The sequence below is a fragment of the Glycine max genome, chromosome 16 (genome assembly GCF_000004515.6).
Source record: "Glycine max cultivar Williams 82 chromosome 16, Glycine_max_v4.0, whole genome shotgun sequence".
NCBI classification, from domain to species: domain Eukaryota; kingdom Viridiplantae; phylum Streptophyta; class Magnoliopsida; order Fabales; family Fabaceae; genus Glycine; species Glycine max.
The window spans coordinates 28,308,104-28,322,722 of NC_038252.2; the positions used below are offsets into that span (position 1 = coordinate 28,308,104).

Genomic DNA, 14,619 nt, shown 5'->3' on the forward strand with positions numbered 1-14,619 from the left:
AAAAATAAATGTTGGAGAAGAATAACCAGAGGTGAGAAAAAAAAATAAAAGTTAAAGAATATTTTCATGCTTTTTCTTTTAAAAAAAATGCGTGGTATTTTCATGAGACAATCAGAAGTGTCCTATTTTACAACTCTCCGATATGATGTTAAATTTTTTTTTTCTTTAAATAAATTATTCAAGATTTTTTTTAACCTAAACAAAATTTTATTTACTGTTTTATGTTTATTTATTAAAAAAATATATTCAAAATAAAACAGAGACAAACATTTTTTTAAAAAGCAAACAGGAAAAATTGTACTTAATTTATGAGAATATATTTAATTCACGGGGATGAACTTTTTATTAATGGTTTTATTTCTATCAAAATTAAAGTTTCTTTTATCTAATTAATATATATTTCATTTAATTACATAACAAAAAATATTTAAATCAATGTAATTATTATCATTAACTTCTTCATGAAAAGTTAGTGTTGAAAATTAATTTTAATTAAATAAATTATTTAAAATTTTCTTTCACCTGGACGAATTTAAATTTCTTTAATTTTATTTATTGATATATAAAAGCAAGTATGAATTTTTTTTTCTTTCAAATTATAAAATAAAAATTATATACTAAATATACCACTATGTATCATTAATATATTATATATAATACTCGTTTAAAAATTTCATACAATGTTCAATTAGCTATTTGACATCAAACTGCTTTTAACAATTATTTTAATTTTACTCTTACTAATATTTAACACAAAATTATATTATTAACACTCTACTTATATACATCATACCAATAATTGATTTCTTACAAAGTTAATACATATTATCATTAATTAGTAAATAGTAGTATTAATTAAAAAAAGACCCGTGCGTTGAAATTAGTAAATGATATAAATTATTCATCGTGTAATTTCATTGGTATGAACAATTTACTAATTTCACATTAAGATCCAACTATTATGAAAAATATAATCAATGGGAATGAAAAATTTTCATTTTAGCATGAAGATAAAATTTGACTTAACTTATAGGATAAACTTTTTACTTTAAATCACCTTAAAATTCAAATTATGGAAGAAAATATACTCTATTATAAATTTTTATATTTTTAATTATTGTTGTAATAATTTAGTATAGATTATATAAACTATAAAATACAACACATGCGGATTATTTTTTCCCCATAAAATCAAGTAGGAAAATATTCACTTACTTCACAGGAATAAACAAAATATAACATATGAGTTTTTCTTTCATAAAAGCAAATAGGAAATTTTTACTTAATTCACGGGGATAATTTAAAAAAAACTATTATTCAAATATTTTAATGTAAATTTATTTCCATGATGCTTATTATATTTTGACTTAATTAATTTAATAAATATTTTTTGTCTAATCAAATTTAATTTGCTCTCATGCAACTAAAATACGTTTAATTAAATGAAAGAAAATAAATTCAATTCAAAATTTTGTTTCAATTTTTTATATCATATTTAAAATTTTAAAAATATGCAAATAAGTTATTTTTCTTTCATTATTTTTAAATTAAAATCTATATATAAATTAGTGTGTATAAAAATATACATAAAGCATAACAGAAGAAATAAACTGTGTTCCATCATTAGTATGAGGTGGGTTTAAATTTTTTTAAATAAGTTTTTCACTTTTTTCATCTTCACATTTTTTCCTTTCCTTTTACAAAGATATATATATATATATATATATATATATATATATATATATATATATATATATATATATATATATATATATTTGTAAACAAGCTTGAGAGAGAATTATTTCACAAAACAAGAAAATTTAGAAGCTTGAGAGGATCAAGTATAAATTTTAGTTCAATTCATCCGACTATGATTGAATACTAATTTCAATAACAAAAGCCAACTCAATAGTTTGATTTGATTGTATGACAAGTTGAGAGCTTAAAATGCATAAAGCATATATATATATTTTTAAAAATTCTTATATATTTTATCTGCTGTAAAAAAAATAATTATTTTTTATGCAGTCCACTAAAATTCATGCTATTATAAGGAAGGATCATATAACTCTATTTGAGTGATACGTTTTTGCATGAAGGAAAAGTTTATACAATGAAGAATTTTATGGTAGACAGTCCATACAAATTTGAGAGTTACTAATCAAAGTTAAATTTTATTTCAACTATCAAAGTATATAATGGAGTAATAGAAGCCAGGTGTAAAAGCATTACAATTAACTTTTATGAATTTGTTGGGATATTTTAATAGGAAATGTTACATTTGATTTTTAAACTTTATTTCAAGTGTGAATTGAAATATTAACTTCAAAATTTAAAATACAATAACATGACATGGGTTATAATACTCATGTTAATAATAATTAATCATATATTAATATAATATTTATAATACTTATTAATAAACTGTGTTTGTTTCCGTGTTTCCCTAAACAACTTTTCTACCATTCCAAATCTTAAGGATTTTTTGCTTTACCATAGACAATAGCATATGTTGCTGATATAATTGCAAACTATTTGCATAGACGATGTGTTGGTTTTACAATACTATTTTTATGGGTCTAATGTAGGTGAACATGAGGTTGAGCTTCGTATCCAAATTATTTCATCTAAATTCATATCGTTATGTGATTAATGATTCCAAAACAATGACCCGAGTTCTAATACTATGAACAATTTACCTAAATTCACGTTAACATCTAATTATTTTGAAAAATATAACCAACGAAAATGAAAAAAAAAATCTGTTTAAGTATGAAGAGAAATTTAGACTTAACTTACAGGATAAACTATTTATCTTATGGGAAGCAAATATGCTTTATTATAATTTTTAAATTTTTTCATTAATGTTATAATAATTTAATATAGATTTTACAAAAAAAAAATGAAAAATACAACACGTGTGAATAAGTTTTTTTCATAAAAGTAAGTAGAAAAATTTAACTTAATTCATGGAAATAAAAAAAATATAAAAATGGGAATGAATTTTTTCTTTCACAAAATCAGATAGGAAAATTTTAGCTTAATTCACGGAGATAAATAATTTACTTAAAATTACATTAATATCTAAATTGATAAGGTGAATTTACATTACTTTTGATTAGTTGTTATAATAATTCAAAGGAAAATATATTTTAATAGGTCTAATGTAGGTCAACATGAGGTTGACATACATATCCAAATTCATATCATTATGTGATTAATCATTCTAAAATGATGGCCTGTGCGGATTCTAATGCTAGTTCATTGTCGAGAAAGTAGTTACTTAACGCACCCCAAAATTTCCTAATATATTTTAATAGGCCTTCTTTCTGAAAATGGAAGTGTGTAGTAATTAGCTACGGAGCAATACATCACCAATGGGCTTATCAAACAAACAGGCCCGCTTTAAAAGCCCATAATCTAAACCTAAACCAAAACCAACGGGCCGAGACTCAAAACAAACCCAAAATTCAAAAACTTGGAACCTAACGGCTAGTTGATTGTGTGTTGTTTTATTTTAGCTAATAAGCAAATAATCGCACGCGCCAACGGTCAGATTTCGATGCCACCACCACCGTTTTATAAACCCCGCATGTTTTAGTCCAAAACGCAAATATTCTTCATTCATTCAATTCCTTTGAATCTTGTTCTCTCTAATCTCTCTCACTACAATGGAGACTCCATCATCCACAGCAAGAAGAATCACAAGATCCCAAATCGCCTCCAACAACAACATCCCCGTTTCAAGTAAGCGATTCCTCTTAATTTCTCTTCAAATCCCACCAAGTTTGTGTGTGTTTGGTTTAAAGTTGGATTGAACGAGCATACATTTCTATGCACGTTTTATGAGAAGTAGGAATTTGTAACTTTTGATTCACCAAGTGTGTGTTTGGTTTAAAGTTGGGTTGAACCAGCATACATTTCCATGCACGTTTTGTGAGAAGTAGGAATTCGTAACTTTTGATTCACCAAGTGTGTGTTTGGTTTAAAGTTGGGTTGAACAAGCATATATTTCCATGCACGTTTTGTGCATTGTGAGAAGTAGAAATTCGTAACTTTTGATTAAACAGCTGTTTGGGATCTCCCAGCGGTAAACCAAAAACACACCAATGGTCTTTCTCAAAATTCATGATCTTTTGTTTCTTTTCACAGGAAAAAAGAACGAGGACTGCTCAGAAAAGAGCGTTTCAAAAACGCGGCAGAGAAGCAGCGTGCAACAGCAGGAACGGTGTGCGCTGGTCGACATATCGAACGATTCACCGATCGCGGGGCTGGCGAACGGGAAGGACATCATTGAGACGCCGTTGTCGTCGATGGCGAAGAAGAAGAGGGTGAAGAAGACGATGAAGACTCCGGGGTCGGGAGAGGCTCTGCTGAGGGGCCAGGTGAAGACCCTCTTGCAGAGGGTGGAGGAAGAGGCTGTGATTTCGAAGCTATCGATGGAAATTGTTGCACCCTTTCTGAAACTTGCGAATTCTTCTCCAATGTCGCTTCTTGCGCCCACTCCCGCAAACACACCACAAGTCCCCAATCTTTCTGAAGTGGCTTTGGTGTCTCCACCTTCTAGTGTGGTTGAAGAACAATTGATCTCTCGGGTTAGTAATCTTGGTTATAATCGTATTTTTGGTCTTGTTTTCTTGTTGCCCATTTTTGCTTTCAAGAAAATTAATATTGTTTTTTATCATGAAATTAATATTTTATGTTTGGTATGAGGAAAGAGAGTAGATAGATAGATAGATAAGAAAAGGATTGATTTTTATTTTTTGTTTAGGATATGTTTAGGATATTTTTTGTTTTTAAAAATAAAACAAACTCAATTTTTTCTTTAGTTTTATTTTCTTTATGCTAAATAGAGTGTAAATCTTGATTACTAAAGGAAAAAGCATCAAATTAAATGTTTTCTATATTCATATGGGTGGTAAAGGAAAAAGCATCAAATTAAACGTTTTCTATATTTCAAAGATATTAAAGGTGTTAATTTCATATGGGTAGGTATTGTTTGAATGCTAAGAGTAAAGGGCTTTTTGCTGCTTCTTTTTTTATGGCAGGTGGTGAATGAAATATTTGAAGGGAAGAAGAACGAGAATGCTGAATGTGAGAAGAGTGTGATAACCAGGTCCTTGCTGTTGGACTTCTCGGACAAATCCGAGGTTTCAGAATGCTCTTCTGAGGTGACATATCAGGAAGTGACACAAGGAAGTGTTGGTAGCCGTGGGTCCACCGAGGATGATGGTGCTTCCATTTGGTCCATTCAGGTGAATGCGAGCACGCATGACGAAGATGAGGACGATGAGGAAATGGGTGAAGAGGAAGAAGAAGAAGAAGAAGATTATTGCGAGGATGCTGAAGAGTGTTATGATTATGTTGGAGGGTTGTCACTTGAAGAGCTATGTGCTGGGATGAATAACATTAGTGTGAATGAGAACAAGGGTTGTGGGAAGCACACGAGGTTTGTGTACGATAGTGAGGATGAGATTGTGGAGAAAGTGATAGAATGTTGTGCTGAGTCTGATGTGATGCGTTTGAAGGGTTTGCCAACACCCAAAGGAAAGCACCTTCGCTTTCCTCAGGAGGAAGAAAATTCCTCTGACTTGTGATTTTTGATAATTGGTGCTGCTGCGGTTTGGTTTGGTATTGTCTTTCTTGACACCACTGTTTTGGTTAATGGTGTGATTGGGGAAGCTAAATTGCTGCTCCAATAAACACAACCATTGTTATTTTTCTTTATCAATAATAAATAAACCATTGCTTGTTTAAACATAATTTGCTCTGCCTTCTTGCATTCTTTCCCTTATAGCGCGCACGTACATTTTCTTTCTTCATTCAGCCATGACGTGCTCCATTATTCAAATAACTATTACACATCCATGAAATGAATTTTGTTTTGATGATTTTATTATAAAGCTAACATAATAACGTTACTTTCAATTCAATATTTATCCAAACTATCAACATCTTTTTCAAATAGTTTATACAGATAATTTAGTTTAATTTTTTGAATCAATATTTTAAAATTCTTTATTATTACAACTAATAAAATAAAATAAAAATCAGAATGTCATAAAATTAAATTTTGACATTCTTTCTGGTTTTTTTTTACAATTGTCTTCCTATTTTTTGCTAAATTGCACTAAAATTGAAATATATACAAGATTATAAATAATATAATTTGGTGGTGTAAAACTGTAGAGTATTTAATTATAAATAAAATGAAGTCTCACTTCACTTCTGAAACTCCTACACATATATTTATGCACTTTATAAAATTAAACTTCTTTGAAAAATTTGACCTACCTTCAACATTAATAGATAACATGAACATTATATATTAAAAAAATAATTTTTGAGAAATTTTTTATTTTAATTTATTGTCATTATACTTTGAATTGTGTATTTTTTATCATATTGTTTGTGCACGTGATTAGACTTTTTCTTATCATAAAAATAAATATTACTAACACACTTTATAAAATATTTTTGGCATATTATTATATTGGTAAAATTTTATTATAAATAAAAAAATTTGTTGGTTTAATTTATTTTATTCAAGAAGTTTCACTGATATGGCAAAACATTAGGAAGAAGATTAGGAAAGAAAACTGAAACAATATCAAATTTATTTTTACTTGACATTCTCATTTATTTTATTTTATTAGTTGTAAAATTCTTATTGATTGTGTCTAAAAATGATGTGTTAGGCTTGTGTCTACTTAAGAGTTTCTCATACTATTTTACTTTAATAGAAGGAATAGTTTTAAATATCTCTATAATATTTTCATAATATCTTTTTAATTATCAAATAAAGAAAATGTTAAATTATTTTTACTTCTAAAATATTTAAAAAATATATTTTAAATTATATAAAAATATTTAATATTTTAAAAAAAAAATAGTTTAATATTTTCTTGATAGCAAATACCAACAAAAATAATAAAGCATTAAAATACTTTAAAATTATATAAAAATATTTAATATTTTAAAAACAAAAATAGTTTTATATTTTCTTTATAGAAAATACCAACAAAAATAGTAACGGATTAATGAGTTCCTAAGAACATTGATTAATAAGCGCTGCAAATTGAAAACGCTCTCAAATCCTTAATAAAAAAGACTTTTTTTTTTATACAACATTTGCCTTCGAAAACCAAAAGTTAAATTATTTTGTAAAGAAAAAAAAAAATAAAAACTGTGTTTAAATATGTTTTTCATACTTATAATTTTTTTCCAATTATTATCTAAAAAATATTATTTTTTTTATTTTACTATTTGAGATTTTCAAACTATTTGTCATTAGTCTCAATCAATTAAATGGATATAATATCTTAATAGTCTATTACATTATCACTTAAATCTTTAATCGATAATATATAATACTATTTTCATATCATCATCACTTAACACATCAAAACTAAAATACAGATGCTAAAAACAAAAGTTGACAAGTTTCCCATAGTAAAAAAAACATAGTAAATTAAAAAAGAAATATATTACATTATAAAAATATATTTAAGTCTAAAATTTGTTATGAAAACAATAAATACTTTCAACTACTCTATCCTTAGAAGCACTAAAAAAACTACTCTATCCTTATGTCTTCTCTGTCGTTGGGTCCTAAACCATAGCCCATTTCAATTCTGAAGTGAAGTCCAAACCCAATAAAAGACTAAGAGAAGATCATAAAAGGGAAGTGGATAAGCAAAATATAACCACACGTTATATTCTAGTAGGAAGCCATGGAAACCTTCTCCATCTCTCGAAACTCATCTTCCCTCATCATTCTCACTAGACCATCAACCAGGCACAAGCCAATCTTCCTGCCACAGCGTCACGGTTCTCTCACTTTCAACACCATCAGATGCACCACCACTGATAATAACAATAACAATACTAGTAACAACAACACAACCAATGATGATGCAAACTCAGTTCAAGTTCAAGCACCAATGGCAACACCAACTAATCCCGTAGAAATAAGCTTCCGGAGAAGATCGAGAAGGCAAGCCAAACGACTGCGAGAGAACGATGGCATGCAATCCACAACTAAGGGGAGGGTTGAGACTCCCCCCAAGAAGTGGGAGGACATGAGTCTGAGTGAGAAAGCAGTGGAACTGTATGTGGGAGAGAAGGGTGCTCTCTTCTGGCTCAACAAGTTTGCATATGCTTCAATCTTCATCATGATTGGGGGATGGATAGTGTTCAGGTTTGTGGGCCCTGCATTCAACCTTTACCAGCTTGATGGTCCTCTGCTCTCCCCTTCTGATGTCTTCAAGTGATCTTCATCTAAAGATTTTGAGTTTGATCAATATTCACTCTTTAGCTTCTGAGCTCAGATGATGCTCTCCAATTATGTCACTTGGTACTATAGTGTATCACAGATATTATATGTAAAATTCCAGGAGAGCAAAAACCAATCATTTTTGTTAAAGAGAGAGTTGTAATGTCACTGCAGCATCTTTTTTTTTTTTTAGTATACAGGCCTTTTTTTCGTGTTTGAAGTATAGATGAGTATTACATTAGAAATCAACCCTAAACAAAGCAGAGAATTTGATTTCTATCCAAACCTAATGGTATGAATGACCCATATAATCAACTTTGTTTAGTGGGATAAGCTTGTTGTTATTGGTGTATATCAACATTTTTTTATGTCGAATTGAGGAGCCTACTAAGTAACAACTAATGATCAATACCTTTTCAAGTAAATTCGTTTATTAATCTATGAAATTGTAAGACCAGTTTAATTCTTGACATTTTAAATTCTTTTTTAGTTCTTGACTAAGTAAAAAACAAAAATTTAATATTCTTTCATATCATTTTCCCGTAACACTAAAAATTCAAGTGAATGACTTTTTATGAAATTACATATTAAACGAGAATTTTAAGAAGTTAAAGGCTAAAGTAATCGACTTACAATCTTAGAAATTAATGTAATGTTTTACTCCATATTTTACAACTTATAAATACTGCTACTTGTGAAGTAAAACACTGATAGTACTTAGTACCCAAGTAAAGCCCTGGTTACATGCACAGAAAAGTTGGAAAAGTTTTGCGAATTTTATGAGATATGCTAATTCTCCAGCTTGCAGTTACTGACAGAGGCAAGAAAAATGTACCACGAATACACTTCTGAACTCAAAGGCTATAACTTCAAACAAAATAACTGAAATTTGAGGAGAAAAAGAGAAAGAACAAATAAGCCATAGGCAAAGGTATACTCACAACTCACCCACAATGCTCTATTTATAGTAAGCAATACACCTTTCAGAAACTGAAAAATACGATGCCACTAAGCATAAACCACTTATGTCTTACGTTGTTACGCATATATAATGAGCCTGATGAGAATATCAACTATGTTTTGCTGGCAAAATACACGCTAGAAAATCAAAACAAAACTCAGCCAAACTAGGGCACATGACGTCAATTTAACTAATGAATTCATCATTACACAACATTAACAGGTTGCATGGGAGCCATTCTTTGAGTTTTGCACCTGCAAATGATGAGGCATTGGTTTATCAGTGAAGCGTGCAACAGAAAATGTAAACGTGTGGTGTGATGGCTTCATAATAAGTTAAAAATGGGCATATGTCTTCACTTTAAGGGATTTAAATTTGCTTGCCCTAAACATAGAAAATCATATGAATGAGAGAATGACCTGTTACACTGTAGTCTTGAAGCATAATTATGATTGTTGCAATTTGAGCACATCCAATCTCCACTTCGCCATTGCCTTGCTCTAACAGATACAATAGGTAAAAAGAAAAAAAAAATTAAATTGTGAGCCTAGGAAAGTATGATAGCATCTTTAAAGAGTTTAGATGTACAAATACAAAAAAATATATACATGTCTTCACTCCAATAATATTACACAAATCGCAGGGTGAGGATTTAGTTACCCTTTTCCAAGGAGGGCAGGTGCAGAAGCTTGAGGTGGAAGCCATGTGGCCAATGGCAAACTTGGAGCTGTAGTTGAGTTCATGCTGGGATAAGAGGGGAAGAGTCCAGGTTTTGGATCTGCACCTGTCCCTACCACTTGCTCTAAACTTGTATATATTTGATGCTGATCATTTGTCTGTAAAATAAGTGAAAGATTGAAAGAGGATTCTAAAATTATCAAAAGTGAATTTTAAAACCACATCAGTGGATCAGAAATTAACCAAAACACGAAGTCCTTACAGTTCCTATATTCAATCTCTTGTTGTCCCAATCATAAACCAACTCTTCTGAAGCTAACCGCTTTGTCCCAAGTGCTTCACACCAATAAAGTGGAAACAACGTTTAGTTTAACGTTAATATTGCTACAAATTGAAAATCATTCTTGATATTAAATAACCAAAAATATTCTTATGAGTGCAATGAGCCCCAGGAAGATTATCTATAGGACAACAGAGCATTATAAGAGGGCATGTTCCAAGACTTGTGCACTAGTATCTAATGGTAGAAGACACAACTTATGCATTTTGCACCAACAAGGGAGAAGCCATACCAGGAGGAAAAGCATTGCACTTTTTACACTGCAAATAATTTCAATATTGAATCAGAAAAACAATGAATAGTTCAACTCTTGTATACTATATAGCTCAACATCATTTTCAAGTAGAATTCAAGACATACCTGAGAGCGGGATGAGTAATTGTGGAAGCCACAGTTACAGATCCAGTCCCCATTGCGCCATCCCTTTGGAACAGATAGGTTCTGGTTGGTAGAATTTTCATGATGATGCACAGTGCCATAATTTCCACCAGGTAGCCATATGGAAAGTGGCTGGACACCGTACTTATCTGCTCCAGGAACAGGCCAATTGGAGTTTAAATGCAGTGACTGTGATGGTGCACCATTGCCAAGCAATCCAATATTCATCTTTTGTTCTGGTACTCCTGGGGCCCTGGAAAAATAGTGTGAATAAGTGGGGAAAGATGCTCCGGTCATCGCAATTGCTGGCATGGCTGCTACCTCCTTTGGTTGTCCGCACTTCTTGCACTTCTCTCTTGATGCATAATTGTTGTTAGTGCAACCTATTGTTCCAATGCATACAAACCCAGCCCCACAAAGCAGCCAGAGGGAAAGGAAGCCAAGCATACGCACACCAACACGTCCCACGCACACCAACCCGTCCATCCCACACAAAATAAATATTCAAAAAGCACAAACATCTCAACCTAGGTGATAGCAAGTTCTTCATCTCAATGTGAAACAGGAGATCACAAACCAAAATCAAAAACCATACTAAAGTCGAGCATCTTTTTAACATCAATCAGGTGGGAAAACCCAAATGTGTATGAAATAAATAGAACACATAAAACTGGAAATACTAATGAAATTACAGCATCAAAAAATTCACTATGAACCAATCTGAATATGCTTTTCAATAAACACTTATAGAAGAACAAAATAGAAAACAAAATGAATCGAACTTTTTCCATAACTTCAAATTAAATTTATCTACCTCAGTTTTTGGAGAAATTAAGACGAACAAACTTCTATAAAGTTGATGTGCATAAATTAATATTAACTTACGGAAGAAGTTTATTTCATTTCACCTTCTTGTTTCCTTTTCATATAAGTATTTACTTAGAAGTTTATTGAAACTAGGCCTAAGTCGAAATAAGGTCCCCCTACACCCCACATAGAGCATGCGAAACTGGGTCGTCTCAGAAGCATGCCCTAGTAACTAGTAAGCCTAAATATGTTCTTGATGGTGAAAATACACTGTTTTCTGAAATAGATCCCTATTTAAATTTTATTCAATTTTAGTCCTTAATTACAAAAGCCATGCGCATCTATCTAGTCCTTGGTGACAGACTAAAAATTCACAGTTTTTGTTACATGTACTGAACTAATGATTAAAAACAAATAAAATTTAAATAAGCCTAAATAGTATCTATCCACTTTGCAAAAGAATGCTTAGTGAGTGTTCCATATATGAGCCAAAAGGAAACAACAACACTAGGCCATATCATACGGGAACAGAAGACTAAACTAAAGGCTAACAATTTCCTAATTCCATTTAATTCCTACATCTTTCATCCATACCAACTTAACACTAAATAAATATATAAAACAGGTTCCTAAACAAGGGCCTCTTTGGAACTTGAAAAACCACGCTACCCATTACACAAAACAGGACCCAAAGCCCAATTCATAAATAAAAAAATGAAAAAGAAAAGATTTTGATTGAATGATTAGTTGGAAGAAGAAGTGGTGGTTGGGGGGGCAAAACTAACCGGTGCAGATCCAATCGCCGATACGGGGGAGCCACTTGGAATCAGCGGGGGTTTTGGAATCGACGAGGAGGCGGGGTTGCTTGCATCTGTTGCAGAATGATCTGAAGGCGTAGTTCCTGTTGTTGCAACTGCTGCACTCCCAATCCCCTTCTCTCCCTCCTTCTCCACCCATTTCACCTCCTTTCAACATACTCATTCTTCGCTACTTCCCCCCACTCGCTCAACTCAACTACTACCCTCTGTCTCTGTCTCTGTGTTTTTCTCTCACAACAACACAGGAGAGGGGTTTTGATTTTGGGAGAGGAAGGAAGGAAAAGGGAAGATATGTGCCAGTTTACTCGTGTGGAAAACAAAATATACTTTGGTAACATTTATAAGTATGCATCACACCCAGTGGGCCTCCATCATTGCTTTGATCAGAAATTAGAAACCCAAAGTATGGTTTAATCACATTAATACGGGTTCTATTATTCACACTCCCTAATTACTATTGAGACCTCTAATTTTAATGATAAGACCTAAATACCCTTTTTCCATATTTAAACCCTAGACATTTTTACAAGCACCCCACCCCTACTACCCTTTTCCATCTCCGTCACACCCCCTTCCCTTCTTCGAGAGCCACAAACCCCAACCTCACCTTTCCCTGGCTTGATTAGTTTTCATCGCCCTTTTTCTTTTCGACCTCGCATTTCTTCTCGGCTCCCATTTTTTTCATAGTTTTGCCTCTCATTAAGTCTAAGGTGAGCTCTTAATCATTTTTTTTATGATTTGATGATATGATGAAAGCTTGATTTCATTGAGCATTTATACACAACAGAAGATAAAACTATATATAATAGTCACCTCAAATACTAATAGTACATTGAAGATAAAACTTAAGACTTAATGAATATTAGGCAAACCCTAGTGAGTTACATTAAATCAATTAATGGTTGAAGATAGTGTGGGGATTTCTTTTATATAACAAATCAAAAATACGAAAAGGTGCAAGCATTTGAATTTTCGGAAGGAGTAAACTATAGTTGACCCATGAGTACTCCTAACAAAAAAAATCTAACTGTAAAAAGAGTCTTATATATGAATGACAAACAAAACAAAGTATAGGGACGAAAATAAAAAAGAAAAATATAAAGGACTAAATCCAAAAAAATCCCTACTTAAGAGTAATTTAGAGAAAAAAGAACATTTTTGTCATACTCAAGTGATAAAGAAAAACTTGAGAGAGAAATTGCGGTTTGTAAGGTCTTATATGAAGTGAAGGTAAACCAAGGGACAAAAACCAAAACCAAAAACCTCCGGTTGCATCATTGTCACTGTTGGCTATGCCACACCACACTCAAAAACCAGCGGCAAACAAGGAAAACACGAGACAATGGCGCAAAACTTCGCACAAGTCTCCATTCACAACTCTAAAATATATTAGCTTCCAATTTTCACGTTTTGGATCCACATTTTGTGGTTATAACACAACACCAAACACAGGGTTAATCCATTTAGGACCATAATTAGCCTATCACATATATAGCACATGACTCGTGGTGTTAGCAATATATAATTATCAATCAAACTTACACTTGGAGACAGAAAGTTTTGTATAATATCGTTACTTATTCCTAGATTGTGATCATCTGGAAATGTACGTAATTGATGCGCATATATAACAACTTGTTGAGGAATTAAAACTATTATGGGTAGAAAGTAGAAACTAGAAACATGTAATATTTCCAAAAAAAAAAAACATTTCAAATGTGTTCGACTCTTCTTTATTGGATCATTAGTAATTAACATGCATAATTTATTAATTAAATTTATTTGACTTAATCAAAATTTTAAATAATTAAGAAAGAATTTAAAATGGATAAATATTTTGCCTAAAAGAGTTACATATTTTCAGCTTACCAAACCTACGAATTGTTCAGTAGCAGAACCTCAAATCTTTGTCTGGATCTTCTATGTGGCACCATTCTCCGGTAGCACAATCACCCATTAAGGTTACTTCTTGGATATTCATTTTTCATACTCTATTTAGTAATAATTTTTGTGGCTTCACTATCATTCTTACAACATCAAAGAAGAATAATACCCTCTGCTTGTCTCATTCTCCACACTCTCCTCAACCTTCAAAAAACCGTAGTAGTTTAAATGATCGCCATGACACTAACTAAAAAACCAACATAATTGCCTACTATTTTCAATTGAATGGAACACAAGGTTAAAGAAAAAGAACCCAACAAATAGCACTGCGTTGGTGGTTAACAGTGTCCATCATTGCTGTCCTCGTAGTAGATGCTGGTGTTCTTTCTCTAATAACCAAGCATGGGTTTGGTCACTCTAATTCACCTGAAGTCACTTCTCACCACCCCACCTACGTCATTCAGAAATATGCTTCAGC

The 14,619-nt window shown here is 31.5% G+C and overlaps 3 protein-coding genes across 3 annotated transcripts; 2 read left to right on the forward strand and 1 right to left on the reverse strand.

Annotated features, from left to right (window-relative positions):
* Nucleotides 1-3,611: 3,611 nt before the first annotated feature.
* LOC100799995 (uncharacterized) lies at nucleotides 3,612-5,760 on the forward strand. Its single transcript, NM_001254683.2, is given in 3 exon segments — nucleotides 3,612-3,747; nucleotides 4,153-4,595; nucleotides 5,049-5,760. Coding segments are annotated over 3 exon segments (1,068 nt in total). The 5' UTR covers nucleotides 3,612-3,671; the 3' UTR covers nucleotides 5,598-5,760.
* Nucleotides 5,761-7,704: 1,944 nt separating this feature from the next.
* Nucleotides 7,705-8,474, forward strand: LOC100800524 (uncharacterized). The gene has a single exon (NM_001252756.3). The coding sequence runs from the start codon at nucleotides 7,734-7,736 to the stop codon at nucleotides 8,271-8,273; it is 540 nt and encodes a 179-aa protein (NP_001239685.1). The 5' UTR covers nucleotides 7,705-7,733; the 3' UTR covers nucleotides 8,274-8,474.
* Nucleotides 8,475-9,209: 735 nt separating this feature from the next.
* Nucleotides 9,210-12,578, reverse strand: LOC100801066 (uncharacterized). The gene is made up of 7 exons (XM_003547894.5): nucleotides 12,225-12,578; nucleotides 10,615-11,015; nucleotides 10,487-10,514; nucleotides 10,177-10,250; nucleotides 9,897-10,072; nucleotides 9,656-9,736; nucleotides 9,210-9,490 (listed from the first exon to the last, which is right to left on the reverse strand). Exons 1-7 carry the CDS (start codon nucleotides 12,418-12,420, stop codon nucleotides 9,442-9,444), a joined length of 1,005 nt encoding a protein of 334 aa, XP_003547942.1. The 5' UTR covers nucleotides 12,421-12,578; the 3' UTR covers nucleotides 9,210-9,441.
* Between the last annotated feature and the right edge of the window lie 2,041 nt (nucleotides 12,579-14,619).